Source organism: Solanum stenotomum, chromosome 4 (assembly GCF_019186545.1).
Source record: "Solanum stenotomum isolate F172 chromosome 4, ASM1918654v1, whole genome shotgun sequence".
In the NCBI taxonomy this organism is placed as follows: domain Eukaryota; kingdom Viridiplantae; phylum Streptophyta; class Magnoliopsida; order Solanales; family Solanaceae; genus Solanum; species Solanum stenotomum.
The window spans coordinates 26,468,275-26,491,565 of record NC_064285.1 but is presented as its reverse complement, the minus strand read 5'-3'; the positions used below and the strand labels follow the sequence as shown (position 1 = coordinate 26,491,565).

General features: G+C 39.0%; 1 protein-coding gene across 1 annotated transcript; it reads right to left on the bottom strand.

Annotated features, from left to right (window-relative positions):
* Positions 1-5,690: 5,690 nt before the first annotated feature.
* On the bottom strand, positions 5,691-6,029 carry LOC125861391 (uncharacterized). The gene has a single exon (XM_049541304.1). The coding sequence runs from the start codon at positions 6,027-6,029 to the stop codon at positions 5,691-5,693; it is 339 nt and encodes a 112-aa protein (XP_049397261.1).
* Between the last annotated feature and the right edge of the window lie 17,262 nt (positions 6,030-23,291).

Below are 23,291 nucleotides of genomic sequence, written 5' to 3'. Positions count from 1 at the left end.
GGGAAAAATAAGAAAGAAAGTGCAAATGGAGAGTATAAAGGCATTCTTAGTTTCAAGATAAAAAAAAAAGATGTAATGGGAAAAGGCAAGTAAAGCACTGATATAAGTAAAATGGGGTAAAAGACCCTTTTGGAGCCAAGAGGAACCACACCAAAGCAACAAAATGCAAATATATAATATGAGAAAGGTTGAATATAAAGTACTTGATAGATTCTAGGAGATATTTTCAACTTTTCTATTTCAAAGTAAAATATTATTCGTACATACAAAGGGTGTACACAATTTAAAATTTTAATTTGGAACATATTGTATTGTGAGTGTAACACCTCAAATTCAAAAACAGAGAAAAATTCAGCTTTCTCAAATCTGGTGTCAAGACTGACGACGCCATCCACGGACCGTAGGTGTAACGACGGTCCGTAGGTGGTGGCGTGGATAGCAAGATGAGGTTTTCCAAAATATCAAGTTTTAGTACTTTTACAACGGTTCACCAGGATGGTCCGTCAATCAATGCACGACTCGTAAATAGGATAAGTAGGTGAGTCCCAGACTTATAGAAATTCTAGAGTCAAAAGTTGAGACCCACGGTCAGGACACACAACCCGTCGTTGGGACCACGGCTAGGGGTGGGTTCCGTCATTCGAGGTTCAAAAATATTGGTCTATGAACTCATCGATGCCTAACCAGAACAGTCCGTGAGTTCATCGACAGACCATAGGCCGAGGTTGTCGTTGAGCTCGATAGTTATTTTCTTAGGGGTTTTTGGGTCTTTTTCTAATTATTCTAGCCTAATAATATATTGTCTTACCCTTCACCTAAAGCCCTATATAAATGCTTTTTACCCCAAATTTCCCCAATAGAAATTATTCTCTCAAATTACTAAAAGAAGAACAAGTCTCCTTCCCCAAAATATTTCTCTCTCTAGAAAGCTTGAAGAAGAAGGAGTAAACCTAGAATTTTAAGTCAAGCCTCCAATTCCACCATTGAAGGAAACCTTTTGGCATTGTGATATGATAGTTTTCATCCATGGAACCCTTTCCTCCATGGAGTTCCTAAATTCTCCAATTTACAAAGTTATAAATCCCCAATTGAGTTATGGTTCCTTCGATTACATGGATTCCCTTAAATGTTGATTTATTTGATTGATTTATGAACTTTTATGCATGAATTGATATAATTTTATGATTTTAAGATGAATCACCTTGAACCCATGTTTTCTAAAGCCATGATGATATAATGTGGGTCTTGAACTATCGAAGATGAATTTATGAAAATATGCATGTCTTCTTTTTATAAAATATATGTAAATGAATTTGACCATGTGTTGACCTTGAATCTATGTTGAAGCTTATGAATTATTTAAAATAATGCATGTTCATGAAAGTATGTTTATGACTTAAGAAAGCTTATAGATGAGAGTGTCTATATGTTCTATGAAGCTTGTCCATATGACATGAATGACATATAGATTTGCCCTTAATGCTTTTAGGGCTATTTTCTTAAATAAGCTCTTGATTAGTATGGAATCCAGCTATGCCATCAATAATTAGAGATGATGATTTCAAACCTATTTCCATTAGTATTAGGGGCATCTCTAGCATGAAGTGAATGACTATGGGTCTTAAAAGATATTATGAAAAGATCATGGACGCCGAAAGGTTTTCTCACGCTTGGTCTAAGGATCTATCCTATGATAAGACATGTGGCGACTACCCATGTATTTTAAAGATGAGACGAGTTAAAATTAATAACTACTCTATGAGATTTATGCTTAGCACCGAGAGGATATTGAGATGGAAGCTCTCCCGAGTTGAGGTCAGATTTCTAGTAACAATCTCCTTATCTCTTACCTATGTACCCCTGTAGGATGATTTTCTACATATACATTAGTTAGTGGATCAACTTTAGCTCAAATTCATGGTTCTACCTTGGCAAGTAGGACAAACCCTTATCGGTGTGGGAGACACCGTGGATACATGCTATAGCTCGCATAGTCTCTATGTCGTTTAAGACTACTTCCCACAATAATGAACAAAGGTTACCTTTAAAGTATCTCTCATGTGTTTTAAAAGATGATTTAACTTTCATTTATCATGATTACAATTATGTTTTTTAGCTTCTTATGTTATGTTATAACTTGGTCTTTGCATATCACGAAACTATCCATTTCAGCATGATTTCATACTTTCATGCATTGCTATTATACTTTGTACATTTTTGTACTAACACATACTCTTGTTCGTTGTTTCACTAATGTAGGGTCTGACGCTCATATCCTGCATCTTCGTGACTAAGGATCTATTAGTAGAAGATTGAAGATTGGTGAGTGCACATGTTCCGAGGACCAAATCTTTACTTCTTTTATGTCTTTATATTTCAGTTTGAACTTGATGTATGGGTTACGTCCCGATTTCTTCTTATGTACTAGATGGCTTTGAGACAATGTTTATACTTTCATTTTTCTCTATAAAACTTCTATATTTTGAAATTGTCTTTTAAATGTTTTAAACTCTATTATCTTATATGATGTATGCTAAGTGGTTTGTATAGGACTTCTCGTGGTCTTGTACGCCATGTCACGTCTAAGGTATACTTTGGGTTTTGAAAAAATTGGTAAACAGAGCACAAAATTGGTAAGCCACGTTGCGTAGAGTTTTGTTCATGAGTGTGAAGCACTCCACATTTTTGAATGAGAGGCTATAAGATGTTTAGAAAATTTCACTTACTCTATAGTCGTGTGATAGAGTGTAACCCTAGGTGTCGTTCTCTCCTAACCCCTATTTATGCTTTTCAAAATATGTCTCCACGAAGGAAACCCATGAGAAGGAACATAAATGTTTGTGAAAATGAGAGATAAGAGGTTCCCCAAGTTCGGGTCAACCCTTTGGTCGAGCAAGTGACTAATCATGAGTTTTGAGCTGCATTTCATCCATTGGCCCAAGCTATGATGGTTCAAGCAAATAGAGAGTGTGGGTACGACAGCAACAAGGGTGAGGGACATTATTAGAATGAATCATCCAAAAATTCATGGGTCTAATGTTGAGGAATATCCTCAAGAGTTCATTGATGAGGTGTATAAGGTGTTTATGATCATGTGAGTGACGCTGGTGGAAAAGGCGAAATTGTCCGCTTGCCAACTTAAGGGTGTTGCTCAAGTTTTGTTAAAAAAATTGAAGAAAAAGAGGGTGGTAGATGAGGGTCCTATTGATTGGGAGAAATTTAAGGTTGTTTTTCTTGATAGGTTCTTTCCCGTTGAGATGAGAGAGGCAAACGTATTTGAGTTCATTAACCTTTGTCAAGGGGATATGAGTGTGAATGAGTATGCTTTGAAATTCATGCAATTGTCTAAATATTCTCTAACTATGGTTGTCAATCCAGGGCAAGGATGAGTAAGTTTGTGTCGGGTGCTTCCGACTAAGTGGTCAATGTCATGCCCTGAGGCTACCTCCTAGATGTAACACGGAACCTAGGATCACAACTGACCTCAAGCTAACCCTGAGTCTGGCATATATCAAGCATACTGAAAATAAATTGGTAAAACATATATTATGCATAAGATAAAGACAGTGGATATGTGAAATGGGGAAAAACCCAACTAGTCTAAATATATAAAATATACTAAGAGTTTAGTGATAACAGACAACCACTTAACAACTCAAGCTGAATCTATTTATATGTCTGAAAAGCCTCTAACTGAGTTGAGTTGCTGGGACATGCCCCAAGATAACTCTAACAAATCTGAAAACTAAATATATAGACTAAAATGGAAAGCATGTCTATTTTCCTCGAAGTATGAGGACTCACCACTGAAGCTGCTAAAGTCGGACCAAGAATCGATATAAGCATGATTTGGATGTTGAGCACCTGAACCTATATCATGAAAGGATGCAACACAGAGTATGTGTTAGTACTTCAAATGTACTAAGCATGCATGATATAGATACTAAGCTGAATAAAATATATATAAGTTGAACAATACATAACTAAGAAATGATGTAATCTGAGAAAAGATTTAGATACTCAAATATTACTGAAAGACTAAATTGAATGCAATGACCAAATACTAATCATGATGATAACATGCTCACCTGATTACTAAAGTAAATGCTGAAAAACCTTGTCAATGCACTAAGAGTCTGACTGTGGGAGCTACTATTAACCGACATAAACTACGTGAGCTAAACATTGAGTCTGATGTATACACCCATCGAGAGGGCCCAATACAACTTTCCAGGGATATAAATACATGATTTTGGTATGATCACTAATATTGATGCCTAATAGAGAGACTTATAATCCTACGCGGGCACGTAGTTCTGGGACTATGAGGGTACGCTGAACCCTAGTCCAACTCGGTGCTAAGTCTACTCCCAACTGAATACATACGAAGCTAAAATGCACTAAATATTGAATAGCTCAAAATACTGACATGCTAACTAAGAATGCAATATTTATATATTGAGAATTTGACATTCGAAATTTGGACCATGATTGTTGTTTAACTGACCTAGTAAGTATAATTCATGAACTAAGAGAATTTACATAAACTAGGGTTCTAAGTTTTATACAAGGAATTAAGCAACGTTTCTGGAAAAATATGTTATTGAGATTATGGATACTATAGTAGATCAAATCACCATGAATCTCCAAGGATTAATAAAATCTAGGTCTAAACAAGTTATGAAAAATCAAGGAACTGACTGAATTTAGGACCTGGTGGATTAAAGGAACCCATTAGTGAAATCCCACATACCTGGTGAAAAAAACTAATCTACGGAGAAATCCTTTGGATTTCAGAACCGAACTAGAAGAAAACTTCTGCTTGTTCTTGGAAGAAACTAGCGTTTTTTTTTGTTCTAATTTTTATTGTTTTTAGGAGAATGAGGGTTTTGGGTAGGTTCTGACTAGATTATAAGTCTAAGACTGAGTAAAACGACATAGTTTAGGTATTAAACAACATAGATTAAATGCCCAATGCATAGGAAAAAGACCAAAACAACCCTAAACTTAAAGTTGAAGAAGTGTCATCCACGAGGCCATTGACGGACCGTCGATGGGACCAAGACCCGTCAAGTGGGTTGTGGTTCATGGTATGCCCAATTATGGTCCCTCTCATGGACCGTATGAAGGACCATAGTTCGTGAAGGCCACCGTGGTTCTTCACTTTGGTCTATGGGCTACTAGGTCAGGTCGAAGGACTAACCCACGACTCGTCAATGTGACCACCGACCATCGAGTGGATTGTGGTTCCACATTGGAGCCCTGGTGGATCTGCCTATTTCCAAGAATCACTCTACGACTTGTGTGGGTATCCACAACCCGTGGAGGGCTCCGTGGTTTACCACACTGGATGGGGTGCATCACGAGCAGGTCGACGGGTCGTGGTTCTTTTCATGGCCCATAAACCCCTCCGTGATACACTAATTCTTGTCTTATTCAGTCTAAGCTAAGTTATTAGATGTTACAATATCTCCCCCTTGGGAACATTCATCCTCAAATGAAGACTAAACAATCTTAGTATGGACGGAAGGAGCTGGAATCCCTACCACTAAGTACTAAAAACTGATATCTAACTAAACTGAGTTACAGGAACATGAAAATATGCTAAAATGCAAGGATAAGTGACGGAACAAGATACTGAGGTTGAATTATACTAGAGTAAGTTGAGAGACCAGAGAGGAACTATTACGTCAAGCTGAAATGGAATCAGAAAGAAAAAGGTAAGGATACTTGGCCATCATGGCTGCTTCTGCTTCCCATGTAGCTCCCTTTACGAACTGATTCCTCAACAAAACCTTTACTGAAACGACTTTCTTATTTCTCAACCTACGAATCTCACAGTTAAGAAATTCAACTAACACCTTTTCATAAGTGAGACTATCATCCACAACCACATTCTCTAATGGTATTATCGATGCCGTATCACTCACACACTTCTTCAACAAGGAAATGTGAAAGACTAGATGAACCACTGCTAGTTCTGCTGGCAACTCTAACTCATAAGCCACATAACCAACCCTTTTTAACATTATGTAAGGACCTACATAACTGGGACTGAGCTTCCCTTTCTTGCCAAATCTCATCACCCCCTTCATAGGTAACACCTTCACGAAAACCCAATCATCAATTTCAAAATCTTAGTCCCTTCTCCTCACATCTTCATAGGACTTCTGATGACTCTAAGATGTCTTTAGTATCTCTCTGATGAGTTGAACTTTCTCCATAGCCTCATAAACCAAATTTGGCCCAATCAAGGTTGCTTTACCTACTTCAAACCAACAAATCGGGGACCTGCATCTATGCCTATATAGTGCCTCATACGGGGCCATCTGACTACTGGAATGGAAGTTATTAGGTGAACTCTATGAAAGGTAAGTGATCATCTTAACTACCCTTGAAATTGATCACGCAAGCTCTCAACATGTCCTCTAAGGTTTGAATGGTTCGCTCTACGTGACCATCTGTCTGTGGATGAAATGTTGTACTGAGATTTACCTGAGTACCAAGAAATTTCTGAAATGATTTCAAGAAATGAGAGGCAAACTGAGGACCTCTATCTAAGATGATAGAAAAGGGAACCCTATGCAACCTATCTCATTGATGTAGAGTTTGGCGTAGTCCTCCGCTGAATCTGTAGTCTTGACAGCCAAGAAGTGAGCGGACTTAGTGACTCTATCCACTATCACCCAAATAGAGTCATGTTGTCTGCGAGTACGAGGTAAAATTGTAATGAAGTCCATGCTTATCACTTCCCACTTCCATGTAGGAATGTTAATCTCCTGAGTCATACCTCGTGGTTTATGATGTTCTACCTTAACCTGTTGACAGTTAGGACACTTAGCCACAAAGTCTGCTATGTCCCTCTTCATGTCGTTCCTACAAAAGACTTCCAGTAGATCACAATACATTTTAGCTGCAACTGGATGAATAGAATATCTGGAATTACGGGCTTTTGTAAGGATCGCCTGCCTCAAATCACCCACATTTGGAACACACAAGCGACCCTGGTAATGAAGTACACCATCTACCCCTTGGGAGAAAACCTCAACTTTTTGCTGATGAATTGCACCTTTCAACTGAAGTAATATAGGATCGCTATCCTATTTTTCCTTAACCTCCGCTACCAATGAGGATTCTGATCCATTCTAAACTATCAAACCACCATCTGACATTTCCGTAAGGCAAACTCCTAAGCGAGTAAGCTGGTGAACATATATGGCTAACTCTTTCTTTCCTTCCGCAACATGTGTTACCCTATGCATAAACAATTTATTTAGAGCGTCGGCCACTGCTCCTTACTCGGATGGTTAAGCACATTCATGTCATAGTCTTTGAGAAATATAAGCAATCTTCTCTAAGGAAGATTCAATTCTTTCTGGGTGATCACATATTGGAGGCTCTCATGATCTTTGAACACATCAACATGAACACCATATAAGTAACGTCTCTAAATAATTTGAGCAAATACTACGGCTGCAAGTTCGAGGTCATGAGTTGGGTAATTCTTCTCGTGGACCTTAAGTTGTCTAGCAGCATAAGCTATGACCTTACCTCGCTATATCAACACTGTAACACCTCGGATCTCAAAATGAAGAAAAAACCTAGTTTTTAGAAAATTGGTGCCAGTACTGACAGAACCACCCATGGACCGTAGGTGGGACCACAGACTGTAGGTGGGGTTCTGTTGTTAAGGCCCAAACCTTTATAGTCTCTAATCCCACCTATGATCAACTAATACGGTCCATGGTTGGACCTAAAGACTGTAGGAAAGGGTCAACCGCTAGTTAGATGGAAAGTGTTGTTGGGTCAACTTAAAATGGTCAACAGTCTTAGAACAAAGGGAAGTAGGTGGCCCATGAGCTACCATATGATAGTTAATTGAATCCTCTTTCCAACGCAATCGAGTTTACTAAAATCCGATCTCCGAGTAAAAAGTAATGTTTGTTTTAGTGAATCCTTGTTGGGCAGACTTGACCTACGACCCTACCTACAGTTGGTAGGTTGACCTACGGCCCGTAGGTTCTTCCACGGGTGGCCTTCGCCAACTTTTAATTTAGGGTCATTTAGGTCTTTTTCCTATGGGTTGGGCACTTAAAGTTCATCATTTTATGCCTAAACTATGTCGTTTTACCCAAAATAAGTCTAATAACTTAGTCAGACATACCCAAAACCTTTATTCTCCAAATATCATCCAAATTAGAACAAAAAGAAGAGAAAGAGGCGCTAGTTTCTTTCAAGAACAAGCATCAAGTTTTCTTAAGTTCCAACTCCTAAATCGAAAGATTACTCCATGGATTTCGTCACCATGTATGTGGGACTACACTGGTGGATTCCTTTCATCCACTAGGTCTCTAGAATTCAGTCAGATTCTTAAATGCTATATCTTGCTTAGACCTACGGTTTCTAAAACATTAGATAGTAGTTGTGATTTAGCTGTTAGAATATTCTCAATCAGATAATGGAATCACTGCTTTGTTCTTTGCATGAAACTCAGAACCCTAGTTGTGTATATTCTCTTAGTTCACGAATTACACATGCTAGGTCTGTTACAGAGATACACATGCTCCAGTTTTGAACATCAAATTATCAGTATATTTTAGTATGAACCCTATTTTGAGTTATAAATCTTCAAAAGTTTTCTAAAGCAAACACTTGAGTTTTAAATCGAGTTTTGAGCAAGAGCATCTAAAATATGATTAATATGACAATCGAGTACACCAACAATGTATGAGCAGTATGGTATCTATATATACCATCAATGTTTATGCAGTATGACTTCTCGAGTCATCAATGATCATAGTATAATATGATTATGAATTGTTTTTAAGAAAGAGTTTTCAAGTAGGAGTATTTGCATGTCAGTATTTTGTGCTATTCAGTATTTCAGTCATAATGTGTCATATACATGCCTTAGTTAAGAATGTTTCATTATGAGTATTTAATGTTGCATTTTCAGTTAGCATGTCAGAAGCTGGAGCTATCAAGTTTATTTCAGTTATATTGTATTTTATACATTCTAGTTGAGAGTAGGCTTAATACCGAGTTGGACTAGGGTCAGTCATCATCAAGTCCCAAAACTATGTGCCCCCGTAGGTTGTAAGTCCCCTCTGTGGGCATCAGTTTAGTGATCACGCCAGTCATGCATGTATACCTCTGGCAGGGTATATTGGGTCCTCTCGATGTGGTGTATACATCAGACTCCACATTTAGCTCATGTGGTTTTATGTCGGTTATTAATAGCTCCCTTACATTCAGATTCTATTGCAATGTCAATATTAACAGTTATAGTCATATTCTAGTGCATTGACCAGGTTACCTGTCACAGTTCAGTATTTAGTTTCAGTTTGTATACACTTGGTCATTGCATTCAGTTAGTTTATGCTCAGTATTTTCAGTATGGTATCATGCTTATCATATATCATTGTTCAGTTATATGCTTTGTTCAGGTATGTATACTGTTCAACTTTATTCTATCATACATGCTCAGTACATTTCTAGTACTGATGCATACTACATCTTCTTGTGATGCATGTTTAGGTCCTCAATATTCAGATCACGCATAGATCGGTTCCCGATCTCTAGTTCAGCAGCATCAGTGGTGAGTCCTCATTCTTCGAGGATGAAAGACATGTTATCTTTCTACTTCAATTTTTAGTTTCAGTTTTTTCTAGATTTAGCTGGGGCATGTCCCACCATCTCTAGTAAGTTAGAGGCTTTATTTCAGACATAGTAAGATTTACCTTTAGTTTGGAGTTTGATATTTCAGTTATCATTAAACTCACAGTTTATTTATTTAGACAGTAATGGGTATTCCCCATCATTTCAGTTATATGATGTTTTAAGTTTCCGTGAGTACTTACTTAATTCAGTTATCTTTAAGTATGCTTATGATATGCCAGCAGGGTTAGCTTGGGGTCACTCGTAATTCTAGGTCCCATGTCCACGTCTTGGGAGTAGCATTGGGGCATGACAAACTTGGTATCAGAGCAATAGGTTGAAGAGTCCTAGGATTTCTGAAAGCCGCACTAAGTAGAGTCCTTTTCATGGGTGTGAAGTGCACCACATCTAATGAGAGGGAGGCTACAAAGTGTTTTAGGAAAACTTCACTTTCTTTGCTACTCTTATTGTGCGTGAGTTGTGATCCAATTTCCCTATTCTAATCCGTTTTTATGCGCTTAAGATCATTCCTCATCATAGAGATTACATAAGGAATGCAAATGCACACAATTCTAATGCAATTCCTCCCGTCCCAGACTATGAGGCTTTGAATGCAGAATTTTGAAATGCCATTCAACTTTTGGCCCAAAGTGTAGCTAATCAGAACAATCAGCATGTACCAGTTCCTACTAATAATAATGGTGGATCAATGGCAGCTAGAGTTCGAGACTTTGTTAGGATGAATCTGCGTGAGTTTGGTCGCAAGTTGGTGAGGACCGACATAACTTCATTGATGAGGTTAAGAAAATCTTTGGAGTGATGCAAGTGACTGGTAGTGATAGGGTGGAATTGACATCCTACTAGCTTAAGGATATGGCTCACATACGGTACACTCAATGGAAAGACAATAGGGGCTACTTTGTCTTTTGTAACTCCCTTTATAGCAGTAATCTTAGGTTTCAGTCCAGAAACTCTTTCAGAACCCTTCTCAGTCTCTACTCCAGTTGGTGACCCAGTTATAGCTAGACGAGAATACAGAAATTTCACTATCACAGTCTTCGAGAAAGTCACCTCAGCAGATCTTGTAAAGTTAGAAATGGTAGAGTTCGATATCATTCTAGGCATGGATTAGTTACATTCATGTTCTGCCTCAGTCGATTGTAGAACTAGGATCATTCGTTTTCAGTTTCCAAATGAGGCCATCTTAGAATGGAAGGGTAATAGCTCAGTGCCTATATGTCGAATTATCTCTTACCTTAAGACCAGAAAGATGATGTTTAAAGGGTAGTGTAGCACATGTTGAGGAAAAAGGGAAGGAATCAGCAAAAAATGTTTATTGGCTTGCTCACTCAGGAGTTAGTCTTACAGACACCTCAGATGGTGGTGTGATAATCTAGAATAGATCAGAATCTCCATTGGTAACGGAGGATAAGGAAAAATAGATAGTGATCCTATACGGCTTCAGTTGGAAGGTGTAGTTCTTCAGTAGAAAGTAGAGGTTTTCTCCCAAGGGGGAGATGGTCGCTTCTATGTTCCTAAGGTGGATCAGTAGGTGAAGCTACCTTGATTGGGTAGGATTCTGTTTGTGAAGCTAGGGGAAAAAGTTCAGCTCGTTAGAAATAGACTTAAAATAGAAGTCCTATGCACATGTAAGGAGAAGGAACTTAGACTTTGGGATAGATGATTGGGTATTCCTGAAAGTATCAGCTATGAAGGAAGGGGGTGATGAGATTTGACAATCTTGGAGAAGTCAGTCCGTAAAGGGAGCTACTTAAGAAGCAGAAGTAGCCATGAAGGCGAAGTATCCTTATCTCTTTCCTTCAAATTTCGTTTCAGCTTGAGATAATAGTTTCCTCTCATGTATCTCAGTTTAATCATGCGTAAATTCAGTCTTAGTACCTTATTCCTTCAGTTGTTCTTGCATTTTCAACATATTTGCATGTTCTTGGAACTCAGTTCAGTCAGATATCAGCATTTAGTACTTAGTGGTAGGGATTGCAGCTCTTTCCCTCCATACCCAGATAGTTTAGACTTAATTTGAGGATGAATATTCCCAAGGAGGACCTATTGTAACACCTCAGATTTCAAAATGAGTAAAAATCCTATTTTTCAGAAAACTGGTGCATGTACTGATGGAACCACCCATGGACTGTAGATGGGACCACAGACCGTAGATGGGACCACGGACCATAGGTGGGGTTCCGTCATTAATCCCCAAACCTTTATAGTCTCTGATCCCACCCACGATCGACTAGTACAGTCTGTGGTTGGACCGTAGGTGAGGGTCAATAACCAGTTAGAGGGAAAGTGTTGTTAGGTTAACTTCAAATGGTGACCACTCTTAGCACAAAAGGAATTAGGCCGCCCATGAGCTACCATATGATAGATAATTGAATCCTCTTTCAAACACCACCGAGTTTGCTAAAATCCCATCTCTGAGTAAAACATTATGCCTATTTTAGTGGAGCCATGTCAGGCAGACTTGACCTACGACCCTACCTACAGTTGGTAGGTTGACCTACGGCCCGTAGGTCCCTCCATGGGTTGCCTTCAACAACTTTTAAGTTAGGGTCATTTAGGTCTTTCTCCTATGCATTGGGCACTTAAACTTTATCGTTTTATGCCTAAACTACGTCATGTTTACTCAAAATAAGTCTAATAATTTAGTCAGACATACCCAGAACCCTCATTCTCCAAATATCATCCAAATTAGAACAAAAAGAAGAGAAAGATGAATTAGTTTCTTTCAAGAACAAGAAACAAGTTTTCTTCAGTTCTAGCTCGTAGATTGAAAGATTTCTCTGTAAATTTTGTCACCAGGTACGTGGGATTTCACTAATGGATTATTTTCATCCACTAGGTCCCTAGAATTCAATTAGAGTCTTGATTCCTATATCTTTCTTAGACCTAGGGTTTCTAAAACGTTAGATAGTAGTTGTTATTTAGTTGTTAGAATATTCCTAATCAGATTACCATGGTTTTTTGGAATCATTGCTTTGTTCTTTGCATGAAACTCAAAACCCTATCTCTGTAGATTCTCTTAGTTCACGAATTACACATGCTAGGTCAGTTACACATATATACATGCTCCAGTTTTGAACATCACATTATCAGTATATTTCATCATGAACCCTATTTTGAGTTATAAATCTTGAGAAGTTTTTTTTAAAGCGAACACTTGAGTTTTAAATTGAGTTATTGAGAAAGTTAAGATGAGTTTTGAGAAAGTTTCTACAACATGATTAGTATGACAATCGAGTAAGCCATCAATGTATGAGCAATATGGTATCTAGATATACCATCAATGTTTATGTCTTATTGATTTTCCGAGTCATCTACGATCATAGTATATTATGATTTTGAATTGTTTTTGAGAAAGAGTTTTCAAGTATGAGTATCTGCATGTGAGTATTTAGAGCTATTCAATATTTCAGTCATAATGTATCATATAAATGCCTCGATTAAGAAAGTTTCATTACCAGTACTTATTGTTGCAGTTTATTTCAGTTATGTTTTATTTTATACATTCTAGTTGGGAGTAGGCTTAATACCGAGTTGGACTAGGGTCAGTCACCCTCAATTCCTAGAACTACGTGACCCCGTAGGTTGTAAGTCCCCTATGTAGGGATCAGTTTAGTGATCAAGCCAATGATGCCTCTATACCTGTGGTAGGGTATATTGGGTCCTCTCGATGGGGCGTATACATTGGACTCCACAGTTAGCTCATGTGGTTTTATGTCGGTTATTAATAACTCTCTTACTATCAAATTCTATTGCAATGACCATATTATCAGTTAAAGTCAGATTCTAGTGCATTGACCAGGTTATCAGTCACAGTTCAGTATTCAGTTTTAGCATGTATAAACTTTGTCATTGCATTCAGTTAGTTCATGCTCAATATTTTTAATAAGGTATCATGCTTATCTTATATCATTGCTCAGTTATATGCTTTGTTTAGTTATGTATATTGTTCAGCTTTATTCTATCATACATGCCTAATACCTTACAAGTACTGACCCATACTCAGCGCTACATCTTCTCGTGATGTAGGTTTAGGTCCTCAACATTCAAATCACGCATAGATCGGTTCCTGATCTCCAGTTCAATAGTATCAGTGGTGAGTCCTCATTCATCGATGACGACATACACATTATCTTTCTATTTCAGTCTTTAGTTTTGGTTTTTTCTAGATTTAGTTGGGGCATGTCCTAGCATGTCTAGTCAATTAGAGGCTCTTTTTCAGATATAGTTAGATTTAGCTTTAGTTTGGAGTTTGATATTTCAGTTGTCAATAAACTCAATGTTTATTTATTCAGATAATAATGGGTATTCCCCATCATTTTAGTTACATGATGTTTTAAGCTTCCACGCAGTACTTTATTAATTCAAATATCTCTAAGTATGCTTATGATATACCATCAGGGTTAACTTGGGGTCACTCATGATCCTAGGTCTCGTGTCCACGTCCTGGGGGGTAGCTTCGGGGCGTGATAAACACACAACCTAGGCCGACCCTGGATGTATCAACATAACCCTGTGAACTATTTGGTAGAGTCAAGATAGGAAGTTGTAGTCAACCTAGTCTTCAGTTCTAAGAATCTTTTCTCACACTCATCTGACTAGTGCAATTTGACCTTTTTCTGAGTCAACTTGGTCAATGGGGAAGCTATGGATGAAATCCTTCAACAAACCTCCTGTAATAATCGGCCAAACACAAGAAACTTCTAATATCAATTAGAGAGGTGGGTCTGGGCCAAAGTTGAACTGCCTAAATTTTTTGAGAATCCACTTGGATCCTTTTGCCGGATATCACATGACTAAGGAAAGCAATAGACTATAACTAGAATTCACACTTGCTGAACTTAGCGAATGACTGACGATCTTTCAAAGTTTGCAGAACAAGTCTCAGATGATTCGCATGCTCCTCCTCACTCCGAGAATAAATATTGATATCATCAATAAAGATGATATTGTACAAGCCTTGAATTGCCTTTTTCAAGTACCAAAACCCCTCTATGTTATGCCCTGGGGCATCAAAACAATAGGCGCAGTGTTGAGAATAATCTAGTTTTTTCGGGGGAGGATTCGACATCTCTCTTTCAATAGGACTCAAAACATTCAACGTCCTTAATTTTTGAAACAAGCTAGCATATGATTTTCCAATAGGGGGAACTCGTCTTTAGCTCCATTTTTCCTCTTGTATTCTTTTCTACGATGAAAAGAAATTCTAACGGTATTTTGGTGAATTTGCGGGGGTGGTGGATGATTTTGAGGAAGTGGTGCACGCCATTGCGGATAAGAAGGGGGAGCAATTGGTTGTGCGCTAAAAATGGGATATTGAGGGTATGTGACATGATATTGTGGAGTTTGGGAAGGAAAATAGTGTTGTGGGTGATTATCTTGGACATAGGTTCGAGGCGCTGATACAACGGTGGCTACATCTTCCCTTCTTTTCTTCCCTCCAATATTTCCAGAACCATTTTGAAGAGCTTGGGTTGTGGCTTTTAAGGCATCTTGTCTTACAATCTTTCCAGACTTGATGCCATTTTCCACCATTTCCCCAACCTTGATAACTTCGGTGAATGTCTTCCCAACTGCAGAAAGCAAGTAATGAAAGTAATCAGGTTCTTGCACTTGGAGAAAAATGTCAATCATCTCTGACTCCTTCATTGGTGGTTTAACCCTAGCAACTTGCTCCCTCCATCTAACGGCATATTCATAAAAAAATTTCATGGTCTTTTTTCTCATGTTGGCAACTGAGGAGCGTTCTGGCACAATATCAATATTATATTGGAATTGTTGCACAAAACATCGAGCCAAATCATCCCATGTATGCCAATTGGTTATATCTTGATCTATGAACCATTCAGACACAATTCCCACTAGGCTTTCCCAAAAATTGGTCATGAGCAACTCTTCTTTGCCCTTTGCACCGCTCAATTGACTGCAATATCTCTTCAAATGAGCTATGGGGTCTCCGTGACTGATGTGTCGCGAAATCGTAGGACATTTGACACTTCATAAACTATGAACTAATATTCGAATTAAGTGATATTTCAGGATTATTTTATGGGTTTGTTAATTGTGTAGGCAGAATCTGGGTTTTACAGAAAAAAGGCAGAACTGATGTCGACAAGTGAAGTTCACGGCTAATGTAACGAACCGTTAACTTCATAACGGTTCGTGGTTGAGTTCGTGAAAGTAAGGCAGAACTGGGCCCTGAAAAGATGGAAAGCAAGAACAACAAAGTAAAGATCACGGAGGGGTATACGGGACGTTGTTATTTCAACGGACCGTGATACCTACCGTGAAGTTAAACCAGTATAAAAGCAGGAAAGAGTTAAAAGAAGGTTTGAACAAGTGAAGACCACGAGTGACTTCACGAGCCGTGAATCTCACTACGGACCGTGGTGTCACTCGTGGTACATTCTAGTGACCAAGTTTGAAGACCCACTCTGGGGAAGGTCCAAGGCAAGACCACGGAGGGATTCACGGTCCATGAATCCCTTGACGGAACGTGATAGTGGCCATGACAGGGCCCGACAAATCAGTCCTAATTTGATTAGGACTCATTTTAAACATTCTATTTTGAATTACTTTAGGTCATTTTTTGGATAAGGAGGTATTATTGGACGTTACAAAAGGAAAAACGAAAAAGAAACTTGAGTTGGAGATTTCAGATTCAGATTATTGTCTTCGGTGGGACATAGTTCCTTTCGATCTTGAGACTATCAAGTGGTTGTTGATTTACTGATTATTTTTGTAAGTAATTCTTAATATGTTTTAATTATCTATGATTGATTCTTTGCAAAAAAAACATGAGTGGCTAAACGTTATGACTGGGTGTGTGGGATCTATGATGACAATCTAGTTGCGATTCCGTAAAATGAGCAAAAAGGTAATCTTTGTTTACAATTTGTAGTTTACAGCTTTCATTATCATTTTAGTATATTGAGTGCACACTTTAGACAGGCCTGTATCTGGTGTTTGTTCGAGAGAAAAGCACCAGTTGGGAAAAAGCTAAACTAAGTTGACGAATGGGAGTTAAGGTCGGATTTCGAGAGAATGGATCTTTAACATAGGATTAAATTAAGCGAAGTCCAATATCGATAACACTTTAAGTTCGAGAGAATTAGAGTGGATATTATCTAATTAGGCTGAGAAGCGTTAGATTTATCTAAGTCGCAAAGAGTCTGTAAACATTGATTTACATGACACTTAATTTACGGAAGATTGTTATAATCGCCGTCATAGTGAACACAAAACCTGGTTTCTTTAAATTGATTGAATCACCACACAACGATATCTTTTGTGAACCGTGTAATTTAGTTTTGACTGGAAGTACTTGCTGATAGAATACTTTTCAATTAAACCCAATATTACTTTCCTTGTTAATTGTTTAGGAAATAGTAACAACAATTGAGTAAATGTGATAATGAAACTTTATCTATAAAGAAATTCTCTGTGGGATCAACCTCAACTCTGGTTGAGTTCTGTAAATTGACAACGACCGTTTACACTCCTTATTTGGAGTGTAAGTTTGGACGTATCAAATTTTGGCGCCGCTGCCGGGGAATTTCAATTCAGAAGTGTTTTACTAGCTTTTATTCAATTTGTAGTTATATTTCCTAATTTTACATTTTGTTTTGTGTTTTTGTCTCTTTCAGGTGATTGCTACTGTGTATGCCAAGTACCAGGAGTAAAGGAGTTCCATTGATCCCTTACGACTCAGAACTCGAAAAGACTCTTCGAAAAATGGTGAATGCACAAGAACTTGAGGCACAAAGACAAAGGTTGGGACTAGAAGCTGAAGTCGCTGCAAGAGGTGTTCAGTAGAACGGCGGTAACAACCAACCTAGGGTGGTAGATGAGAATAGAGGAGTGGATGGATTGATCCCTCCCCAGCGCCAACCAAGAGCTCCAAGGGGTAGAGCTCAGCATCCAACGCATATGATGTATGATGAAGATGATGCAGATTTGGATGGAGCTGGAGCCACTGGAGCGATAGTATTACCTGTACTACCTCCAGGTGTTAAGTTCACAATCACCAGCACTATGATTCAATTGTTGAATCTTAACGGTATGTTCAGGGGTGCCGCTGTTGTTGATGCAAATCAGCACTTGATGAACTTTGTGGCTATCTGTAAGTCACAAGAGATTCCTGGGGTAGATGAAACAGCTATGAGATTGAGGCTGTTTCCATTGCCCCTTACGGGAGAGGCGACTAACTAGTTGAATGAGATGCCAGATGACTGTTGAAAATGAGGAGGAAATCACCGATGATGATACCATGGTGATGTATGTGAATGCTCAGGAACCTAACCCTGCATTGAGACCACAACCAATTGCTTGTTATCGCTCCATGTGGACTGTCAACAGATCTAAAGAGTTCTTCGACAATGGCATTGTGAATAAAATTGGGGGCTTCAAGAATCAAGCAATTATGCCTGAGACTAGGGTGGTGGTAGCTGATGTCAAGGCATTCTCGGACATCTATTGGATATTTCAGCTCCATCAGTTCGATTGGATGGACAATGCACCTAGTGAATACTCTAGCCACCTAACCAGAAAATTTTATTCCTTTTATGCAGCTACGTTGATGAATGTTGCGGCGGATACTGAGACCACAAAGCGTGGACAGAAAGACATGGCTAGTACCTGGGGTCCACTCAACTCAATCATAGTTAGGGGCAAATCAATAGATATTTTTGAGGGATCGATTAACAGAATGTTGTACGGCCCAGAATACTCTGCACCCGTTTCAGTTGGCCTTTTCGAGGGAAAACATCATGAGGTCACCAGTGATGCTACAATGGAAGATCAGACTTCTCGAGATAGGGTTTTACGCTGGATTGCGAAGCAAATTGCCATAGATGGAGAAAATGCAGGTTGAGTAACCACAACTCCAACACTTATCACTAAAGCTTCTTTATCCTTCCCAGCCAAGGTTTGGTGGGCTGTTGTCCGAGCGCAATTACGACTGACAGCTAATGATAACACTTTGTCCCCTTCCCTGGCCTCGTTAGTAGCATGTCTTCTGGTCGGTTACCCGGTCAATGCAGGAAGGATAATAGCAATCGAGATGAGAGACAGGGCACTAAATGAGCGAGCTGCACTTCCTTTTCCCTGTCTGATAGGGAAATTATGCCGAGGAGCGAATATTCCTCCGAACAACCTAGTTGACAGATGGGGTGAAACATTCAGACTAACCCAGGTTTCAAAAATTAAAGATGTCGCGAACCATCTCTTTGGCGCGAAATCTGCCGCTGTAGGTACTTTAGTTGTTATTCCACATGTCCCACTGGAGATCCCCCAGGCCAGTAGAGATCCAGAACAGGGGGAGCATCACAACCGTCCACAGAGGCACCACCACCCCCAACTTCAGCATCCCAGACTTCAGGTACTTTTATCACTATCCCTATGCTTTTTCTTGAGAAATTGGTTGCAGATCAGCGCCAGACCAGGACATTGGTGGACCAAATTATGCTCAGGATGCCCCAGCTGATAAAGACAAAGGTATTAGCTGCGAAAAAGGAGATCAAAGATGAGATGAAGACGGAGCTATCAGTCTTAAAGAATCGAATGGATAGTTTGGAGAACCTTGTTCAGGATCGCTTCCAGGCTACAGGTTCAGCCAATACTGAAGAGTTCAGAACCCAGTTGGCCGAAATGCACACTCAAATTGCTAACCTGGCTGAAAAGCCAGCACAAGTGCCTATTCCAGTCATGCCAGAGTCATTGATGCAAATGCTAAGTCAGGCACCTTTCACTCAAACACTCGATGACCTTTGGGGAGAACCCCCTACAAGTAAATCCGCCAAGAGAAAGAATATAACTGGATAACTTGATGAGGAAACCCCTACTGACCCCGCCAGAGAGGCAAGAAGGCAAGAAAAAAGAGCCCGTAGAGCATCAAAGAGGGAAGCTAGAGAAAAGGAAGCACTTGACCAGCTACAGCGAGATGCAGCCTTAGTTGGAGCTTCTGGTAGTGGCGTACCTGCTTCGACTAATGAGGACCACACTGATGATGTCCCGAGACCTGAGAGTGCACCCATTGATAAGGGTGCCAATGCTGATACAATGATCGGCGTCTAGAGCGCCATAAGTATGACCCCTCCTCTTAGCCTGTGTATTTGATTGTTTTATCTCAACTTTGAGGACAAAGTTCTTTTTATTTAGGGAGAAGGGTGGTCAGCAGCCGGCCATAGCGGGTATTTTATGTGTTGAGCTGTGCAACAGCTACTCTGTGAATATTGAAGACCCGAACATGAGTTTGACTGTTAGGATCTTTAGATGACATCTTAGATACAGATATGTTGAAAATGGCTAATCTGACAAATTAATTGGTGAACCAAGAAACTAAAAAAATGCAATCTTGTGTAGTATGTGAGTAAGTTTTGGTTGAAGTCTAACACTAGGAGCAGAAACTAGAACTTGCCTAAGTAGTCTTGCTTGAATCTGAAAATAACCGGATAGGAAAGGATCAGTAGGCCATTTTTGTTAAACCAGTAAAAAGCCAAAAATAAAGGAACCAAATGAAAAGCTTATCACTTGAACCCAATTTGAGCCTTAAATCAATCTTTGTTCCTACCCAATATATATCAAACCCTTGGTTCTCCGAAGGTACGCGATATCACAACTCAGGCCAAAAGCCTAAGTTGAGGGTGATTATAATTCAAAAAAAAAAAGGGGAAAAAGAAGGTTCAACCAGTGAGCTGAGTTAAAAAAATGTATATATATATAATAATAGCTACTGGGTCAAGCTAAAATAAAGAAAAAAAGAGAATCACTTAGAAAAGAGTTTGTGAAAACGAAACTTTGGGAAACCAAGGAATTAGTCACTCACGAAACCAAATATGCACTCCCTAACCCCGAACCTATGTTACAAGCAAATAAAGTCCTACAGTGATCCTATTCCGGGTGTTGAAAGAGAAAGTGTAGAAAGCAAGGGCAAGCCTATGGTAGTTTGTTGTTAGTGTTAGAAATTTATTGAGAGCGTGAGAGTAATACTCAGTCCCTACCATTATGAGCGAGGGACTTCTTTGGTGTGAGGACACAGTGGTTGTGTTTGAAGGTAGATTGTGTGAGTTGATAATTCGCAGGTATAAGCATGAATGACTATGAGTAATGAGATGTCATGTATTGATCCTTACATGTTAGATTCAGAGGTTTGGGGACACAAATTATACTTGAATTAGTTGCTGCATAGCGTCATAAATCTGGAAATGAATTAAGGGCTAATTGTATTTGTTTATTTTCTCATCACTTGAGGACAAGTAATGGTTCTAAGTTGAGGGTGTTGATGTGCCGCGAAATCGTAGCACATTTGACGCTTTATAAACTATGAACTAGTACTGGAATTAACTGATATTTCGGGATTATTTTATGGGTTTGTTAATTGTGTAGGCAGAATCTGAGTTTTACAGAAAAAGAAGCAGAACTGATGTCGACAAATGAAGTTCACGGCTAATGTAACGAACCGTTAACTTCATAACGGTTTGTGGTTGAGTTCGTGAAAGTAAGGCAGAACTGGGCCCTGAAAAGATGGAAAGCAAGAACAACAAAGTAAAGATCACGGAGGGGTATACGGGACATTGTTATTTCAACGGACCGTGATATCTACCATGAAGTTAAACCAGTATAAAAGCAGGAAAGAGTTAAAAGAAGGTTTGAACAAGTGAAGACCACGAGTGACTTCACAGGCCGTTAAACTCACTACGGACCGTGGTGTCTCTCGTGGTACATTTCGGTGACCAAGTTTGAAGACCCACTCTGGGGAAGGTCCAAGGCAAGACCACGGAGGGATTCACGGTCCGTGAATCCCTTGACGGAACGTGATAGTGGCCGTGACAGGGCCCGACAAATCAGTCCTAACTTGATTAGGACTCATTTTAAACATTCTATTTTGAATTATTTTAGGTCGTTTTTTGGATGAGGAGGTATTATCGAACGTTACAAAAGGAAAAATGAAAAAGAAAATTGAGTTGGAGATTTCAAATTCAGATTAGTGTCTTCGGTGGGACATAGTTCCTTTTGATCTTGAGACTATCAAGTGGTTGTTGATTTACTGATTATTTTTGTAAGTAATGCTTAATATGTTTTCATTATCTACGATTAATTCTTTGCATAAAAACATGAGTGGCTAAACGTTATGACTGGGTGTGTGGGATCTATAATGATAATCTAGTTGCGATACCATAAAAAGAGTAAAAAGGCAATCTTTGTTTACAACTTGTAGTTTACAGCTTTCATTATCATTTTAGTCTATTGAGTGCACACTTTAGACAGGCCTATATCTGGTGTTTGTTCGAGAGAAAAGCACCACTTGGGAAACAACTAAACTAAGTTTATGAATTGGAGTTAAGGTCGGATTTCGAGAGAATTGATCTTTAACATAGGATTAAATTAAGCGAAGTCCAATATCGGTAACACTTTAAGTTCGAGAGAATTAGAGTGGATATTATCTAATTAGGCTGAGAAGCGTTAGATTTATCTAAGTCGCAAAGAGTCTGTAAACATTGATTTACTTGACACTCAATTTACGAAAGATTGTTATAATCGCCGTCATAGTGAACACAAAACCTGGTTTCTTTAAATTGATTGAATCACCTTACAATGATATCTTTTGTGAACCGTGTAATTATGTTTTGACTGGAAGTACTTGCTGATATAATACTTTTCAATTAAACCCAATTTTACTTTCCTTGTTAATTGTTTAGGAAATAGTAACAACAATTGAGTAAATGCGATAACGAAACTTTATCTGTAAATAAATTCTCTGTGGGATCGACCTCAACTCTAGTTGAGTTCTGTAAATTGACAACGACCGTTTACACTCCTTATTTGGAGTGTAAGTTTGGACGTATCAAATGTTGGCGCCACTGCCGGGGAATTTCAATTCAGAAGTGTTTTACTAGCTTTTATTCAATTTGTAGTTATATTTCCTAATTTTACGTTTCGTTTTGTGTTTGTGTCTCTTTCAGGTGGTTGCTACTGTGTATGTCAAGTTCCAGGAGTAAAGGAGTTCTATTGATCCCTTACGACTCAGAACTCGAAAAGACTCTTCGAAAAATGGTGAATGCACAAGAACTAGAGGCACAAAGACAAAGGTTGGGACTAGAAGCTCAAGTCGCTGCAAGAGGTGTTCAGCAGACAGTGCTAACAACCAACCTAGGGTGGTAGATGAGAATAAAGGAGTGGATGGATTGATCCCTCCCTAGCGCCAACCAATAGCTCCAAGGGGTAGAGCTCAGCATCCAGCGCATATGATGTATGATGAAGATGATGCAGATTTGGATGGAGCTGGAGCCACTGGAGCGATAGTGTTACCTGCACTACCTCCAGGTGTTAAGTTCACAATCACCAGCACTATGATTCAATTGTTGAACCGTAAGGGTATGTTTAGGAGTGCCGTTGGTGATGATGCAAATCAGCACTTGATGAACTTTGTGGCTATCTATAAGTCACAAGAGATTCCTGGGGTAAATCAAACATTAATGAGATTGAGGCAGTTTCCATTGTCCTTTACGGGAGAGGCGACTAGCTTGTTGAATGAGATGCTAGATGACTCCATCAGAATTTGGAATGAGCTGAAGGAAGCTTTCCTGGAACGATTCTTCCCAGAATCAAAAGAG